General features: G+C 48.7%; 1 protein-coding gene across 1 annotated transcript in view; it reads left to right on the top strand.

Annotated features, from left to right (window-relative positions):
* The window catches only part of CACNA1F (calcium voltage-gated channel subunit alpha1 F), a 223,628-nt gene that overhangs the window by 15,294 nt on the left and 189,260 nt on the right, over nt 1–19,074 (top strand). Inside the window, exon 4 of the mRNA XM_082263594.1 lies at nt 14,960–15,065. Within this exon, the coding sequence (XP_082119720.1) occupies nt 14,960–15,065 (106 nt within the window). The remainder of the gene's footprint in view (nt 1–14,959; nt 15,066–19,074) is intronic.

The following is a 19,074-nucleotide window of genomic DNA, read 5'->3' as shown; positions in this document are numbered from 1 at the left end:
AGGGTACCAAAAAGGGTGCTGCTGCGGCTTCCTCTGTAAAGAAGTCTTCTGTGAAGACTTCAAAGAAGAAGAAGAAAACAAGAGATGAAAGCATCTCTGAATCTGACCTTCAGTACCTGGAGGAGAGAAGGAAGGTTGTGAGGCGGAAGAGACAGACGGTGAGGACGGAACAGGGACAGGATGCCTCAGTGACTGTCTCCAACCGTTCTAGGGCTTCTGCTTGGGATATCTCCTCATCTGGGGATTCTTCTGAGCAGAATTCAGATATTGAAATGGAGTTGGAGGAGGCTTCAAGAAAGAGAGAGGCTTCTGGTGATGAGCAGCAGAGGGGAGCTAAGAAGCAATCCACCCAATAACCCAAATGGCGGTTCCCCCTCCGTTAAAAGTGGTGACAATAAATGTCGCCAGCATTAAGTCGGTAAGAGCTCGTTCTATGGCCTTATTTTTGTTCAGCCAATTAGATGCTGAAATTTTATTTTTGCAGGAGACTAGGCTCACCTCCTTGGCAGATATTCTTATGGCCAAGAGAGAGTGGAGGTATGGTCCATCTTACTGGTCTCTTGCGGCCGAGCCTTACGGCGGGGTGGCGGTGTTGTTTAAAACCGGCATGGTAACTGTCCGGCGGGTTATTGAGGTGGAGATTGGGAGATGTATGGTCTTAGACGTTCTTGTGGGAGGGCAGGACCTGCGCCTAATTAATATTTATGGGCCGCACACAAAGTGGGACAGGAAATGCCTTTTTACAAGGATCAAGCCATTTCTTTTTACATCCCGGCAAGTGGTTTTTGGAGGTGACTTTAATACTGTGACTAGGCCCAAGGACAGGAAGGACTTCAATGACCGGCTGGGATATGATAGCGTTTTTTTAAATAGTATGGTTAGGGATGCTGGTCTTGTGGATGTGCACATTAAGCACCTCCCGGATGACACAGGGTTCACCTTTCATCGAGGTAATAGTCAGAGTAGGATAGATAGGTTTTTTTTGAAGGAGGCCTCTGCTTTCTCACCCCCAGTGGTGCAGGCAGTGGAGTTCTCTGATCACTGTATGCTATCTGTGGTCTTGAATGCTTCAGATTTCCCTCAGAGGGGCAAAGGCATCTGGAGATTAAATTCGACTCTCCTTGAGGAAGAACATGTTAGACAATCCTTTGAGGAATTCTTTCAGGCACAGGTGACCATCCTGGACTTTTGTAGCAGCAAGGCTGAGTGGTGGGAGCTGACCAAAAAGAGGATTGCTGGATTCTTCAGGGGCCTAGCCAATAAAAAACATTTTAATAGATACATGACCTACCAACGTTTGCGGAGGAAGCTGGATATTCTTGTCTCGAGAGGAGGAGATCCTGGGGCAATCTCTGAAGTGAAAATCCTCCTCAGGAAGTGTCAATATGACCGGCATACCTCTTTGGTTCTGGAGCGGGACTATGGGAAATACAACTCGCCTGACCCTTACCAGAACTGCAAACAGGGTGTAGCTGTTAAGATGGTCGTTGGCCTTAAGGATAGTACAGGTTCCTTGACAAAGTCCAGGTCAGGGATCCTGGAGGTCGTGAGGTCTTTTTATGCTGAACTTCTTGGGAGGAAGGAGCTTGACCGAGACAAGATGGAAAGCTTTTTGGACTCTATTCCAGGTCTAAATGGTGGAGATGTCCCTTTGATGAATTTGACAGAAGAGATCACAGTTTAAGAGGTGACGAGGGCAATTGAACAGCTTGCCATCAAGAAGTCACCTGGACCGGATGGTCTGACGGCTGAGTTTTACAAAGCCTTTAAGTCTATTCTGGCCCCACATTTGGTAGAGATTTTTAACAGTTGTCTTGCTGAGGGGGTGCTTCCCACTTCCATGAGACACTCAGCTGTGATTCTTCTTTCAAAAGGTAAAGATCCTTCGATGATTGAGAATTGGCGCCCCATCAGCCTTCTCAATGTCGATAGAAAGGTGCTGGCGAAGATACTTTTCTGGCGCCTATCGGCAGTAGCAGAGTCTTTGCTTTCTCGCCATCAGCACTGTTCGATCCAGGGTAGGAGCACCTTCACAGCGGTTTTAGCTGTCCGGGAGGCCTTGGAGCAGTGCAGGGCTGCAGGCTGGGGAAAGTATCTACTGGCATTGGATCAGGCAAAGGCTTTTTCGATCGTGTCAACCATGAGTACCTGTGGTCGCTCTTTAGTAAGTACGGTCTGCCGGGTGGTTTTGTCGATTGGTTAAAAGTTTTGTATAAGGGGGCAGAAAGCTTCCCTCTTGTTAATGGTTGGGTTGGACAGTCCTTTGAGGTTGGTTCTGGGGTGCGCCAGGGTTGTCCGCTGAGTCCCCTGCTCTATGTGTTTGCAATCGACCCCTTCATCAGGAGGCTAGAGAGCAGCATGTTGTGTGGGGTACCAGTGGGAATCCCGGGTGAGCCGCCTTTGAGGGTTGTTGCCTATGCGGATGATGTGTCAGTGATTGTCACTGGGACAGATGAAGCGGAGGAGGTGGTCTCTCTGACATCACGGTACTCTGAAGCATCAGGCTCCAAGATCAATCAGGAAAAGAGTGAAGTTTTTTGGATGGGAAAGGAAGGTGAGGGGTTTGATCTCCCGGACACTTTTCCAGTGCCCCAGGAAAAAATTAAGATATTAGGCATTGAATTTGGACCTGGCGATTATGGCCTCAAAAACTGGGAAGGCAGGCTGGAAGTTGCCAATACTAAGGTGGTCAGCTGGAAGAGATGGAAGTTATCTCTGAGGGAAAGGGTTGATCTGATTAAGACTTACCTGATACCGATCTTCTTGTATGTCAGCCCTGTCTGCATCTTGCCAGTGTCTCTCTATGCTAGGATCTATAGTGTGTTCTTCCAGATGCTGTGGGGGAACAGACTGAACCCCATCAAGAGGAATGTCACCTATCTATCCAGGAGGGAGGGTGGCTTAGGTATGGTCAACCCCGTTCTTTTCTTTTCACTGCTATTTCTCAAGTTTAACATTGGTAGTATGCTTGCAGTGAAACCTCCTGGATGGGCAGGCATGTTTAGATCTTGGTTTAGGCCTTTTCTGCGACTTTGGGAAGAAGGTGTCCAAGTGAAGAATCTCAGGGGTCATCGTGGTCAGCTCCCAGCCTATGTCGCTCCGTGTCTGAAGTTGCTGCGGCAGTGGCGACTGTCGGCTGAAGATCTCAGATCCGCTCCGAGGAAAGTCCTTATGAGCCGAGTCTTGAGTGAAGTCTTTCATGACCCACTGGCCTTAAGGGATTGCCCAGGCCCAATTTTGAGGGAAGGGTTAAGATTGATTAATTTGGCTAGAGTCCCCCTTAAATTCAGGGATCTGGCCTGGTTGTGCTTCCACGGGAGGCTCTATGTTCGGGGCAATTTGAAATTCCGCAGTGGGATGGATCGTGGTTGTCCTCGGGAGGAATGTGCAGGTGAGGAGGAGACTATGGACCATTTTCTGCTTCGTTGCCCTTTTAACATAGAGGTATACAAACAGGTTGGGCGGGCCCTCGGTGTTCCTTTCCTCTCCAGGCTGGGTTATGCTGAGTGGGTGTACGGAGCATTCAATACTGGTGGGGGCTTTTGTTTGGATACACTTTTTTTAGTTAGTTTAGTAGTCCGTTATTACACATGGAACGCACGGTGTCAGGTCACCCTTCGGCGTAAAATCCTTCCTGTTCAGGTGGTGGTGTGTGACATTCTGCATGAGGTGGGGAAGATTCGGGCGCTTGAGAGAGACAAGTGGGGTCAGAGGGCTTGGCTGAAGGCGTGGAGGGGTTTCAAGCCTCCCTGACTACCAGGAGTCTCTTTCCCGGGTGTGGCTTTCTGTCTCTTATCACCCTAGATTTTTTCTTAATGCTCAGTTTTTGATAAATGGCTGCATACATAGGTGATGGGTTGTGCCTCTTAGGCCCTCTCTGCTGCTTTATGTAAATAGTTTTCTAAGAATGTTGGAAGTGGATTATGTATATATTGTATATATTCTGCACATGGATGTGAATTTCTTTGTTTTTTTTTGTTGGAATATTGTACTATAGTTCTGTTTTTTACTTTTGTATAAAATATGTTGCTTGATTCTTTTCAATAAAAGATCAATAGTGCCCCATCATTGATATCAGTGGGAGGAATAATGTCCCATCATTGGTGTCAGTGGGAGGAATAGTGTCCCATCATTGGTGTCAGTGGGAGGAATAGTGCCCCATCATTGGTATCATTGGGAGGAATAGTGCCCCATCATTGGTATCAGTGGGAGGAATAGTGCCCCATCATTGGTGTCAGTGGGAGGAATAGTGTCCCATCATTGGTGTCAGTGGGAGGAATAGTGTCCCATCATTGGTATCAGTGGGAGAAATAGTGCCCCATCATTGGTGTCAGTGGGAGGAATAGTGCCCCATCATTGCTGTCAGTGGGAGGAGTCGTTTCCCATTCCCATTCAGCTTCGGGTGTGGCTGCAGGAAGGTTCTCTGGCTGTGTGTCTGGAGCTGCTCCAGGTGATCTGTGTCAGAGGGGAGTCTGGTAAAATCTCTCCCAGCCCTGCTGGCCCCTATCTGGGGAGGCCATGCAGGCCAGCAGGGCCTCTCCTGCTGGAAGCTCTCAGCCATCCCCTGGGCAGCTGGATGACATACCTGCTCCTGGACAAGCCATGGCTGGGGATCTCTCTGCCCCTGGTGAGGATGAGGATACCGAGTCCATTCGGGAGCGAGTGGTGGCCGGGATCAAGGTCCTGAATAGGGAGAGAGACCAGCTCTATAAACTGAGAGCAGAGTTGAAGCGTCTGCGAAAGCAACGTGAAGGTTTGCACAGCCGCAACCGTGGATCTATGGATTCGGAAATCCAGTTGGCAAAGGTCCGGGTTCAACACCAGGAAACCATTGTGGCCATGATGGAAAGCAGAGAGGGGCCCTTTAAGGAAAAGTTCTGCAATGACCGCAGATTTGCAAGGATGGCAAAGATGGAGGTGGAGGAGACCCCCAGTTCTGACCCCCTGCCCCCCCAGGGTGAGGTAAGCAGCCCGTTGCCTTCTCAGGGCTCAGGAGGCATGCTGACAGTGATCCAGGCAGTGGAGTCTCCATTACAGGCGGATCAGCTGGTGTTTGGTGAGGAGAACTTACCTGATAATGTGCCTGATAAGGTAAAACCTAGCAAGTCCCAAGTGACTGATAAAACTATTTTTGTGCCATTTAACACCTTGGCTAATGCGGATGTTTTGCCCAATGACACCCAGGCTGGTAATTTCATATCCAGCAATATTTCAGCTGCTGATGTTTCCTTGCAGGAAAAACTGCGTTTAAAAAAATGACATTGCAGCAAAGGAACTACAAGAGCCAGAGCAACCCATTAACCCCCCTTTTGCTGTGCCCAAGGCTGTTTGTCCAGTCACAGCTATTGTTCAGGACTCTATACTGCAGCATCAGGCCACTTGTGGTACTACAACAGACACTGTGATAATGAATGGTGATTTTAACGATTCTTCTATTTCAGGTGTTCTGAATAATGCTGCCAATATGTGTGCAATGGACAATCCTGCTGGCTCAGTACAAGCAATTAATAATAAGGATAGTAATAGTAATGTACCGCCTAAAGTTACATCAGTGTGGGGTCTTGGCCCTGATAAGCCTTCTTTTGCTCAGGTGGTACGCTCTGCACCTGGTAATGTTATTAAGCCAGGGCTGCAGCCAATGAGTAACCCTGCTTCCAGGCAGAGATTTACACCACAAACTGCCACTTTGAGCGCCCCTGGTTCAAGTCTTGGGTCTCTGGCTTCTGCTGGGGGTCCAAGACGTAATGTCGTTATACTTAAATGGGAAGGTGGTGCAGTCTCTCCAGCACGGCGTGTGGTGGTGGATATGATTTTGGAGATGGGCTTTGGGGCGAATGACCTTTATGCCCTAATACATGTAGCTGGGAGCCGGGAGTACACAATAAGCTTCACCAGGCCGGAGGGTCTTGACCTGTTCTGGGAACGATATGAGGCTCGGTGCAGGTCAAGACCCGAATGGGAAGATCTGGCACCAGTTGCTGTTTCGCAGAGATCGACGGTTAAAAAAATAACCATCATTCTCACTAACGAGAGTGTTCCTGCTCGGGACTTAGAGGTCTGGTTAAGGAACTATGGTGAGGTTTTGACAACGCCAAATAAAATCCTTGATGAACGTGGCATCTGGACTGGGGGTTGGTCAGTAACGGTCAGGTTGGCCAGGGATGGGAATGTTGTCCGTCACCTGCCCTCCTCGGCTTTCATAGGGAGGGATAGGATGACTATTTTTTATCCTGGTCAGCCAAAGCTGTGTCACCGCTGTGGAGAAAAGGGGCATTTTAGCTCCTCCTGTTCAGCCTTAATATGTTCGGTATGTCGGGGACAGGGTCATGTGGCCAGGGACTGCACCCAGGCGATAAGGTGCAATCTGTGCCTGCGCCTTGGCCACCCCTACAGCCGATGTCCGGAGGCCTGGCACAATATGGAGAAGGAGGTAGTAGATGAACTGTTGAGGCTGGACAGGATGGAGGATGAGGCCCCTGGTGTACCATCCTCCTCTGCGGTGACGGACCCCCCTGGTCCTGTTCAGGATACCTCCCCAGTTTCTGTGGCCAACCCTCCTGTGTCTGTAGGTATTCCTTCTGTGGCTGTCTCTGTGTCCCCCCAGCCTACTGTACCCGCTCCTCTTGTGTCAGAACCTTCTAAGTTTGTGCCCCCCGAGTCAGTTATGCCCCATGAGTCTTCCCCTCCTAGGTCTGACTTAAGGGAAGGTCCCTCCCCACCAGGAGTGGTAGAGGGTACCAAAAAGGGTGCTGCGGCTTCCTCTGTAAAGAAGTCTTCTGTGAAGACTTCAAAGAAGAAGAAAACAAGAGATAACCTCTCTGAATCTGACCTGCAGTATCTAGAGGAGAGAAGGAAGGTTGTGAGGCGGAAGAGACAGACGGTGAGGATGGAACAGGGACAGGAAGCCCCAGTGTCTGTCCCCAACCGTTCTAGGGCTTCTGCATGGGATATCTCCTCATCTGGAGCTTCTTCTGAGCAAAATTCTGATTCAGAAATGGAATTGGAGGAGGCCTCAAGAAAGAGAGAGGCTTCTGGTGATGAGCAGTAGAGGGGAGCTAAGAAGCAATCCACCCAATAACCCAAATGGCGGTTCCCCCTCCGTTAAAAGTGGTGACAATAAATGTCGCCAGTATTAAGTCGGTAAGAGCTCGTTCTATGGCCTTCTTTTTGTTCAGCCAATTAGATGCTGAAATTTTATTTTTTGAGGAGACTAGGCTCACCTCCTTGGCAGATATTCATATGGCCAAGAGAGAGTGGAGGTATGGTCCATCTTACTGGTCTCTTGCGGCCGAGCCTTACGGCGGGGTGGCGGTGTTGTTTAAAACCGGCATGGTAACTGTCCGGCGGGTTATTGAGGTGGAGATTGGGAGATGTATTGTCTTAGACGTTCTTGTGGGAGGGCAGGACCTGCGCCTAATTAATATTTATGGGCCGCACACAAAGTGGGACAGGAAATGCCTTTTTACAAGGATCAAGCCATTTCTTTTTACATCCCGGCAAGTGGTTTTTGGAGGTGACTTTAATACTGTGACTAGGCCCAAGGACAGGAAGGACTTCAATGACAGGCTGGGATATGATAGCGTTTTTTTAAATAGTATGGTTAGGGATGCTGGTCTTGTGGATGTGCACATTAAGCACCTTCCGGATGACACAGGGTTCACATTTCATCGAGGTAATAGTCAGAGTAGAATAGATAGGTTTTTTTTGAAGGAGGCCTCTGCTTTCTCACCCCCAGTGGTGCAGGCAGTGGAGTTCTCTGATCACTGTATGCTATCTGTGGTCTTGAATGCTTCAGACTTCCCTCAGAGGGGCAAATGCATCTGGAGATTAAATTCGACTCTCCTTGAGGAAGAACATGTTAGACAATCCTTTGAGGAATTCTTTCAGGCACAGGTGACCATCCTGGACTTTTGTAGCAGCAAGGCTGAGTGGTGGGAGCTGACCAAAAAGAGGATTGCTGGATTCTTCAGGGGCCTAGCCAATAAAAAACAGTTTAATAGATACATGACCTACCAACGTTTGCGGAGGAAGCTGGATATTCTTGTCTCGAGAGGAGGAGATCCTGGGGCAATCTCTGAAGTGAAAATTCTCCTCAGGAAGTGTCAATATGACCGGCATACCTCTTTGGTTCTGGAGCGGGACTATGGGAAATACCACTCGCCTGACCCTTACCAGAACTGCAAACAGGGTGTAGCTGTTAAGATGGTCGTTGGCCTTAAGGATAGTACAGGTTCCTTGACAAAGTCCAGGTCAGGGATCCTGGAGGTCGTGAGGTCTTTTTATGCTGAACTTCTTGGGAGGAAGGAGCTTGACCGAGACAAGATGGAAAGCTTTTTGGACTCTACTCCAGGTCTAAATGGTGGAGATGTCCCTTTGATGAATTTGACAGAAGAGATCACAGTTGAAGAGGTGACGAGGGCAATTGAACAGCTTGCCATCAAAAAGTCACCTGGACCGGATGGTCTGACGGCTGAGTTTTACAAAGCCTTTAAGTCTATTCTGGCCCCACATTTGGTAGAGGTTTTTAACAGTTGTCTTGCTGAGGGGGTGCTTCCCCCTTCCATGAGACACTCAGCTGTGATTCTTCTTTCAAAAGGGAAAGATCCTTCGATGATTGAGAATTGGCGCCCCATCAGCCTTCTCAATGTCGATAGAAAGGTGCTGGCGAAGATACTTTTCTGGCGCCTATCGGCAGTAGCAGAGTCTTTGCTTTCTCGCCATCAGCACTGTTCGATCCAGGGTAGGAGCACCTTCACAGCGGTTTTAGCTGTCCGGGAGGCCTTGGAGCAGTGCAGGGCTGCAGGCTGGGGAAAGTATCTACTGGCATTGGATCAGGCAAAGGCTTTCGATCGTGTCAACCATGAGTACCTGTGGTTGCTGTTTAGTAAGTACGGTCTGCCGGGTGGTTTTGTCGATTGGTTAAAAGTTTTGTATAAGGGGGCAGAAAGCTTCCCTCTTGTTAATGGTTGGGTTGGACAGTCCTTTGAGGTTGGTTCTGGGGTGCGCCAGGGTTGTCCGCTGAGTCCCCTGCTCTATGTGTTTGCAATCGACCCCTTCATCAGGAGACTAGAGAGCAGCATGTTGTGTGGGGTACCAGTGGGAATCCCGGGTGAGCCGCCTTTGAGGGTTGTTGCCTATGCGGATGATGTGTCAGTGATTGTCACTGGGACAGATGAAGCGGAGGAGGTGGTCTCTCTGACATCACGGTACTCTGAAGCATCAGGCTCCAAGATCAATCAGGAAAAGAGTGAAGTTTTTTGGATGGGAATGGAAGGTGAGGGGTTTGATCTCCCGGACACTTTTCCAGTGCCCCAGGAAAAAATTAAGATATTAGGCATTGAATTTGGACCTGGCGATTATGGCCTCAAAAACTGGGAAGGCAGGCTGGACGTTGCCAATACTAAGGTGGTCAGCAGGAAGAGATGGAAGTTATCTCTGAGGGAAAGGGTTGATCTGATTAAGACTTACCTGATACCGATCTTCTTGTATGTCAGCCCTGTCTGCATCTTGCCAGTGTCTCTCTATGCTAGGATCTATAGTGTGTTCTTCCAGATGCTGTGGGGGAACAGACTGAACCCCATCAAGAGGAATGTCACCTATCTATCCAGGAGGGAGGGTGGCTTAGGTATGGTCAACCCCGTTCTTTTCTTTTCACTGCTATTTCTCAAGTTTAACATTGGTAGTATGCTTGCAGTGGAACCTCCTGGATGGGCAGGCATGTTTAGATCTTGGTTTAGGCCTTTTCTGCGACTTTGGGAAGAAGGTGGCCAAGTGAAGAATCTCAGGGGTCATCGTGGTCAGCTCCCAGCCTATGTCGCTCCGTGTCTGAAGTTGCTGCGGCAGTGGCGACTGTCGGCTGAAGATCTCAGATCCGCTCCGAGGAAAGTCCTTATGAGCCGAGTCTTGAGTGAAGTCTTTCATGACCCACTGGCCTTAAGGGATTGCCCAGGCCCAATTTTGAGGGAAGGGTTAAGATTGATTAATTTGGCTAGAGTCCCCCTTAAATTCAGGGATCTGGCCTGGTTGTGCTTCCACGGGAGGCTCTATGTTCGGGGCAATTTGAAATTCCGCAGTGGGGTGGATCGTGGTTGTCCTCGGGAGGAATGTACAGGTGAGGAGGAGACTATGGCCCATTTTCTGCTTCGTTGCCCTTTTAACAGAGGTATACAAACAGGTTGGGCGGGCCCTCGGTGTTCCTTTCCTCTCCAGGCTGGGTTATGCTGAGTGGGTGTACGGAGCATTCAATACTGGTGGGGGCTTTTGTTTGGATACACTTTTTTTAGTTAGTTTAGTAGTCCGTTATTACACATGGAACGCACGGTGTCAGGTCACCCTTCGGCGTAAAATCCTTCCTGTTCAGGTGGTGGTGTGTGACATTCTGCATGAGGTGGGGAAGATTCGGGCGCTTGAGAGAGACAAGTGGGGTCAGAGGGCTTGGCTGAAGGCGTGGAGGGGTTTCAAGCCTCCCTGACTGCCAGGAGTCTCTTTCCCGGGTGTGGCTTTCTGTCTCTTATCACCCTAGATTTTTTCTTAATGCTCAGTTTTTGATAAATGGCTGCATACATAGGTGATGGGTTGTGCCTCTTAGGCCCTCTCTGCTGCTTTATGTAAATAGTTTTCTAAGAATGTTGGAAGTGGATTATGTATATATTGTATATATTCTGCACATGGATGTGAATTCCTTTGTTTTTTTCTGTTGGAATATTGTACTATAGTTCTGTTTTTTACTTTTGTATAAAATATGTTGCTTGATTCTTTTCAATAAAAGATCAATAGTGCCCCATTATTGGTATCAGTGGAAGGAATAGTGTCCAATCATTGGTGTCAGTGGGAGGAATAGTGCCCCATCATTGGTGTCAGTGGGAGGAATAGTGTCCCATCATTGGTTTCAGTGGGAGGAATAGTGCCCTATCATTGGTATCAGTGGGAGGAATAGTGACCCATTATTGGTGTCAGTGAGAGGAATATTGTCCCATCATTGGTGTCAGTGGGAGGAATAGTGCCCTATCATTGGTATCAGTGGGAGGGATAGTGTCCCATCATTGGTGTCAGTGGGAGGAATAGTGTCCAATCATTGGTGTCAGTGAGAGGAATAGTGCCCCATCATTGGTATCAGTGGGAGGAATAGTGCCCCATCATTGGTATCAGTGGAAGGAATAGTGTCCCATCATTGGTATCAGTGGGAGGAATAGTGCCCCATCATTGATATCAGTGGGAGGAATAGTGTCCCATCATTGGTGTCAGTGGGAGGAATAGTGCCCCATCATTGGTATCAGTGGGAGGAATAGTGCCCCATCATTGGTATCAGTGGGAGGAATAGTGCCCCATAATTGATATCAGTGGGAGGAATAGTGCCCCATCATTGGTGTCATTGGAAGGAATAGTGTCCCATCATTGGTATCATTGGGAGGAATAGTGTCCCATCATTGGTATCATTGGGAGGAATAGTGCCCCATCATTGGTGTCAGTGGGAGGAATAGTGCCCCATCATTGGTATCATTGGGAGGAATAGTGTCCCATCATTGGTGTCAGTGGGAGGAATAGTGGGCCAACTTAATATTAAACTGTTACGAACCTCAGCGTAAAAAGGAAGGAAACCGCCGAATAGCCACCGTAACCGAGTGGCTTACGTTAGCAGGAAACAGTCTCTAGCCGCAGATAATAAATCCCCTCCCAAAAACGAGACAAAGCTCCGAGTTGAGGGTAAAACAGGAACAACATTTATTGGAAGAACACAGCACACTTTTATACAGAATTTTGGAACATCCTTCCCCCAACAACCGCTTTCCCATTGGTTAATTGCACAGTACCTGCAGTTCCCCATAAGGCCCTCTCCAGCCATGCAAATGAGGGCTTGAAAATGAGTCAGCAGTGATTGGTCAGATAGCTTGACCAGAAGGACTGCCATGTGCAAGGAGACAGAAGCCCCCAGGGGGCAATCAATGTACACAATAGCCAGACACAGAACAATGGTTCCCTAACGAGCCCTCAATACACCTTACTCTGAGTGTCAATACATCTCTTAGCAGACAGCAGGCAAGTTCATTAGCACACCCGACAATAGGTGAATGGAGAGCCACCTCAGACAGTCCATCTCCTCATTGAACTTCCTGGAATGACCATATTAGGAGTGGTACTTCCTGTCCAGAAACCTCATATTATACAGGGAATAAAATCGTCATTTTACATTATTCCTGAATGTGACTGTCCCATTTGTAGTAGTCCAAACCATATTCTCAGTGTACACCACCCTCCCGGTCTACTGAACAGAACCCCCACATTCAACCCATCCCCAGATAGCCTGGATCTGAGCGCTCAACATATCCAAACAGCGCTCAGATGCCACAAACACAGTTAAATCGCCATGGGGTTTACGTTTAGCATGGGCTGATGAGAGGGTCCATAGTCACATTGCAGGAGGCGAGCAACCAGGCTTCTCCAATGCCCAGTGGCGAGATTGGTCTCGTCACATTTCTCCCCTTTTCCAAACAGACTAACAGGGTATCTGACCTTCTGCCGGTCAGTGCCCTTGTTAGTCCAGCAGCCCACCCACAAAACAGAAACAGCAGTACAGCCCACCCAAAATAACTGGTTACTACACCCGGGTAGAAGAGAAATTTGTCCATATCCAGGTGCCTCACCTTGGCTGTGTGGGGGACTGGTAGACTGCCTTGGTGGGTTGCTGAGTGGGCAGAGACCAGCGGTACTCTGCCCTGTTGCAAGCGCTACCACGGAAGTAGCCTGGTTGGAGCCTGGTTGTTGGAGGGGGAGACCGACTGTCTCCCCTTTAGATACACCACCATACTGCGGTAGGGAGAGACCGACTGTCTCCCCTTTAGATAACCCACCATGCTGCTGTGGGGGAAGACTGACTGTCTCCCCTTTGGCTAAACAGCCCTGTTGCTGTGGGATGGAGACTGGGCTCCCAATTCCCAATGAAATATTCTGCCGCTGTGGGATGGAGACTGGGCTCCCAATTCCCAATAAATCCATCTGCTGCTGGGGGACAGGACCAACTGTGTCTGCCCCCTGTAACTCAGCCTGCCGCTGGGAATTGGAGACTGGGCTCCCAATTCCCTGCACTTCACTCGGCTGCTGTGGGATGGAGACTGGGCTCACAATTCCCAACAAATCAAACTGTCCATGGGGAGAGGGGGTAACAAGCTCCTCTCCCAAATATACTTCCAGCCCCTGGGGAGGGAGACCGACTGTCTCTGCTCCCAATACAGTGTCCTGTTGCTGGGGAAAGGAGACTAGGCTCTCTGTTTCCTGCAGGACACTCTGCTGCTGTGGGATGGAGACTGGGCTCCCAATTCCCAACAAATCAATCTGCTGCTGGGCGACAGGACCGACTGTCTCTGCCCCCTGTAACTCAGCCTGCCGCTGGGGAATGGAGACTGGGTTCTCCTCTTCCCTTAATTGTACCTGCCGCTGGAGTTCCTCCCAACGTGCTAGCTGGCCCTCTCTCTCTGCCCTGTCTAGCAGAGACTTGAACACTGAGTTCCTCACGAACCGCTTGGATCTCTCCAGTGGATTGGGTCCGAAGAAGCTCAGCCGTAACCACACCATACGGTCATATTCTTTCAGAGAATATCTATACTCCACTGCTGGTTTCATCCTTTTGCTTTAAGGGTTGCTGTACTGAGACATGCGTTGCCCCCAACTTGTAAATCCACGGAATGGTGTCTCCTGTAGCTGTCCCTCTGGCTGTGGGAATGATCCCACCACTACCACCAGTTGTTACGAACCTCAGTGTAAAAAGGAATGAAACCGCCGAATAGCCACCGTAACCGAGTGGCTTACGTTAGCAGGAAACAGTCTCTAGCCGCAGATAGTAAATCCCCTCCCAAAAAGGAGACAAAGCTCTAAGTTGAGGGTAAAACAGGAAAAACATTTATTGGAAGAACACAGCACACTTTTATACAGAATTTTGGAACATCCTTCCCCCAACAACCGCTTTCCCATTGGTCAATTGCACAGTACCTGCAGTTCCCCATAAGGTCCTCTCCAGCCATGCAGATGAGGGCTTGAAAATGAGTCAGCAGTGATTGGTCAGATAGCTTGACCAGAAGGACTGCCATGTGCAAGGAGACAGAAGCCCCCAGGGGGCAATCAATGTACACAATAGCCAGACACAGAACAATGGTTCCCTAACGAGCCCTCAATACACCTTACTCTGAGTGTCAATACATCTCTTAGCAGACAGCAGGCAAGTTCATTAGCACACCCGACAATAGGTGAATGGCGAGCCACCTCAGACAGTCCGTCTCCTCATTGAACTTCCTGGAATGACCATATTAGGAGTGGTACTTCCTGTCCAGAGACCTCATACTATACAGGGAATAACATCGTCATTTTACAAGGGGGACATTATTCCTGAATGTGACTGTCCCATTTGTAGTAGTCCAAACCATATTCTCAGTGTACACCACCCTCCCGGTCTACTGAACAGAACCCCCACATTCAACCCATCCCCAGATAGCCTGGATCTGAGCGCTCAACATATCCAAACAGCGCTCAGATGCCACAAACACAGTCAAATCGCCATGGGGTTTATGTTTAGCATGGGCTGATGAGAGGTTCCATAGTCACATTGCAGGAGGCCAGCAACCAGGCTTCTCCAATGCCCAGTGGCGTGATTGGTCTCGTCACATAAACCCTACGGACTAAGACTGGGATGCCAATAAAGTTCATGTGTGTGTAAAGGTAGGCGTCCCAATACTTTTGAAAATAGAGTGTATTCGCGAATTGGCTTCCCTATTGGGACAGGGGTCAAAAATACAGAGGAAAACCATTCCATAGGCTTTACTAACTAAGAGACCGCCTGATTTGTGTCTAATCCTGCTGCTAATTTGCTTGATGAGTGTCCCCAGTGTCTATAATTACGCGTTTTGTGCAATTTCACTTTTTCAGCTTGTTTCTTTCTTACAAATTTTGTTTCCTTAAAACTTGAACTCAGACCTTTCGATATCCTTATCCTCATGACTATATTTGCCAACTGTGTGGCACTGGGTGTCTACATTCCTTTTCCTGAAGATGACTCCAACATAGCCAACCACAACCTGGTAAGCAGAGTGGAAGTGGCATGGTGTAATGTACCATGTGGGTGCAAATGTAGATCTGCCACTTTATATCTCTTTTGTTAATGGAGCTCCAGCATAGATACCTAGGAGCAGGTCCATTGCCAGCTAGCTCAGGCCTCAGGTCTGGCAGTCTTTCCAGCTAACCAGTGTTGCCCGATAGTGTTTTTTGTAATGTAAATGTCAAAAGGTTGTTATATTTTTAGTCTAGATGACTTGGATATTGCAAGCTGCAGTAGACCTAAATCAGAAATCTTGTCCTCACCAGTCACCCTTACATAGGGGTAACTGTGTGTGAGCCTCATACCAAAACCATTACTACCCCCTGCCCTTCCCTGCTTCAGTATTCTCTGTCTCCAAGGCAATTTTTCAATGAACAAAGTATACTTGTTGCATACGTAGCAATCGTATTGAGCAGGGGTCTCCAAACTTTCCAAATGAAGGGCCAGTTTACTGTCCTTCAGACTTTAGGGGGATCGGAATGTGGCTAGTTTGAGTAGAAAATGTCCCGGAGTCAGTGGGAGTAAACAATGTCTCATCATTGGTGTCATTGGGAGCAACATTGCCCCATCATTGGCGTCAGTGGGAGAAATAGTGTCTCATCGTTGGTGTCAATGGAAGGAATAGTGCCCCATCATTGGTGTCATTGGACGGAATAGTGCCCCATCATTGGTGTCAGTGGGAGGAATAGTGCCCCATCATTGGTGTCAGTGGGAAGAATAGTGCCCCATCATTGGTGTCAGTGGAAGGAATAGTGCCCCATCATTGGTGTCAGTGGGAGGAATAGTGCCCCATCATTGGTGTCAGTGGGAGGAATAGTGTCCCATCATTGGTATCAGTGGGAGGAATAGTGTCCCATCATTGGTGTCAGTGGGAGGAATAGTGTCCCATCATTAGTGTCAGGGCTGTCAGTGGGGGGAATGGTGTCCCATCATTGGTGTCAGTGGAAGGAATAGTGTCCCATCATTGGTATCAGTGGGAGGAATAGTGTCCCATCATTGGTGTCAGTGGGAGGAATAGTGTCCCATCATTGGTGTCAGTGGGAGGAATAGTGTCCCATCATTGGTGTCAGTGGGAGGAATAGTGTACCAACGTTGGTGTCAATAGGAAGAGTTCTGCCCCATTGTTGATGTCATTGATACTAATGGTGTCCCTTCATTGATGTCAGTGGAAGGAATAGTCTATCTATGATCCTTCCCCTCCCTTCCACTCTTATCAATGAGCCTTCCCTCCCCACCTCCATCATTAACCCTCCACCACCCACCTCCATCAATGAGCCCCCCCCCCACTTACATCAACGAGCTTTCCCTTCCCACCTCCCATCAATGAGCCTTCCCTTCCCACCTCCATCTATGAGCCTTCCCCTCCCCACTTCTATTAATGTGACTTCCCTCCCCCACCTCCATCAATGAGCCTTACCCCCCACTTCCATCAATAAGCCTTCCTTTCCCACCTCCATTTTTGAGCCTTCGCCTCCCCACCTCCGTCTATGAGCCTTCCCCTCCCCACCTCCAACCATGAGCCTTCCCCTCCCCACCTCCAACCATGAGCCTTCCCCTCCCACCTCCATTAATGAGCCTTCCCCTCCCCATCTCCATTAATGAGCCTTGGCCGCCCATCACCCCCTTCCTGGTTTCCTTGCTTGGACTTTTGTTTGGTCCTGAGCACTGCAGATTGGGAACATTCCACCAGAGCTGCAGTGTTGGAGTTGCTCTGACCCCGTCATCTAGACATTACAGTTTGGTCCTCAAATCCGTACGCTTGCCAGTTTATTCTGCTTTCAACATAGCAACTTCAGGGACAACATGTTTAATTGCTGCCTAATATATTTCACCCACTTTTAGGTGCCATTGTAATGAGGTAATCAATAATTGTGTAGCACCCTACAGATAGGTGCTAGGTAAATGTATAGTGGGCCTTGTCTGCCTAACAGCAGGGCCTTGATTTATTTTTGGTAGGGTGTCATGGTTTCCAGGTGTTTCTGCTGAGGGGTGAGTCTCCCCACTGGCTCTGTGAGAGGCTTCTCATAGGGCAGTGGAGGAAACCCAATCAGGGACACATTCAGGCTTGTAACTACCCCAGAAGGCAGATTCTGCCCTCAGAGGATTCTGGGAGTGAGTATAAGTTTGAAGGGAGCGCATGACTCATTGTCTTTGGTGGGAGCAGAGTCCCTGGAGGGAGAGGACAGCTGTCTCTCCTCCTGTCAGAGGAAGCGGATGTCTCCGGTGCTGCCTGAGAATCCAAAGAGTGCTGAGTAGAACTGAAGGGGATCCAGTGTGCCGAGAACCAGGGGTCCAGTCCCAGGAAAGCCTACACAGGTCGTGAGTACTGAGGATTGCCCCTGGGGGTCTGCCCAGTGTCAGTGGGGACCACTCCGGAGAAGGTTCTAGGATCCAAGTATCAGCTAGCTGGAAAGGGGGTACCTGGTCAGAGGACCATGAAGTGATAGAGGGGGTACCTAGGTTGAGGACCCTGAAGTGTTAAAGGGGGCGCCTGAAGTTGGGGCCCTGAAGAGTCAGTGCACAGTGTGAGTGCATCTGTTGAGAGTTGCAGCCATACAGGATTTCACAACAAGTTACCCCAAGCCAGTGCAAGGCAGGAGGGGGTAGTCAGTGACTTTTGAGTGCAAGTAGTGTCGGAAGTCTAATATTCTACAGTCCTGGATCTTCTGGACTTAAATCTGAGTTCCAGCACAGCTTTCAGAGTTACAGTTTGCTTCAAGTGTCAGTAAGCTTCGGCTGGCGTCAAGACAGCACTAAAGGGCATTTTAGACATAGAAGTCCCAGAATTGTATATAGTCGAGCCAAAGGAGTATCCCACTCATTCCCTTCTCCCATCCCCTAAAACTCAATAAAACAACCAAACAAAGATGGTGGAGTTGTCGCGGTCTCAGTCCTCACACCTAGGGTCGCAGGTCACATGGGCTGGAGAGGTAACCGGTAACAATGGCAGACCCACATCAGGCCCAATGCCTGGAAAACCCGCTACAATCGCTTTACCTGTCAGTGGGCAGAATGTTACTGCTGGTCAGTGAATTTCAAAAAGTTTTTTCTTTCAATGTTGAATGAACTTGCATTTGCAGGTAACGGTTATGATAGTGACTGCACGTGAGTGGGGGTCCCGATCACACCCGCAGACATCACAGCACGTGGAATTAGAAGCCTTAGAGAGGGCAATGTGAAGACAGCTGGATTCCCCTCCCTCCCAGTCTGATTTACATGCTAAGCTCCCAGTGGTTATGGCTAATTTTAGACTGTTCAAGCAGTAATGAGTTTTAATCCTTGTGGGTTTTCCCTGGAGGAGGGGGTGGGGATCCCCTCAGTGTGAGGGAGGCGGCAGCTGGTGAGACGGGATTTTACTGCAGACTGGCTGGGATGAGGTTATGTAAGAATTGTTGCCTCTCTTAACATTACAGTGAGGGAAAAAAGTATTTGACCCTTCGCTGATTTTGTACGTTTGCCTACTGACAAAGAAATTATCAGTCTATAATTTTAATTGTCGGTTTATTTTACCAGTGAGAGACAGAATAACAACAAAAATATCCAGAAAAACGCATTTCAAAAATAGTTATAAATTGATTTGCATTTTATAGAGTGAAATGAGTATTTGATCCCCTATCAATCAGCAAAATTTCTGGCTCCCAGGTGTCTTCTATACAGGTAACAAGCTGAGATTAGGAGGACTCTCTTAAAAGGAGTGCTACTAATCTCAGTTTGTTTGTTACCTGTATAAAAGACACCTGTCTACAGAAGCAATTAATCAATCAATCAATCAAATTCCAATCTCTCTCCACCATGGCCAAGACCAAAGAACTGTCCAAGGGTGCCAGGGACAAGATTGTAGACCTACACAAGGCTGGAATGGTCTACAAGACCATCGCCAAGCAGTTTGGTGAGAGAGTGACAACAGTTGGTGCGATTGGAAGAAACACAAAATAACTGTCAATCTCCCTCAGTCTGGGGCTCCATGGAAGATCTCACCTTCAGTTTCAATG

Source organism: Pelophylax lessonae (genome assembly GCF_965119305.1).
Source record: "Pelophylax lessonae genome assembly, chromosome: 7".
Lineage (NCBI taxonomy): Eukaryota > Metazoa > Chordata > Amphibia > Anura > Ranidae > Pelophylax > Pelophylax lessonae.
The sequence above is the reverse complement of the archived record's forward strand: the minus strand, read 5'-3'. Positions and strand labels throughout refer to the sequence as shown.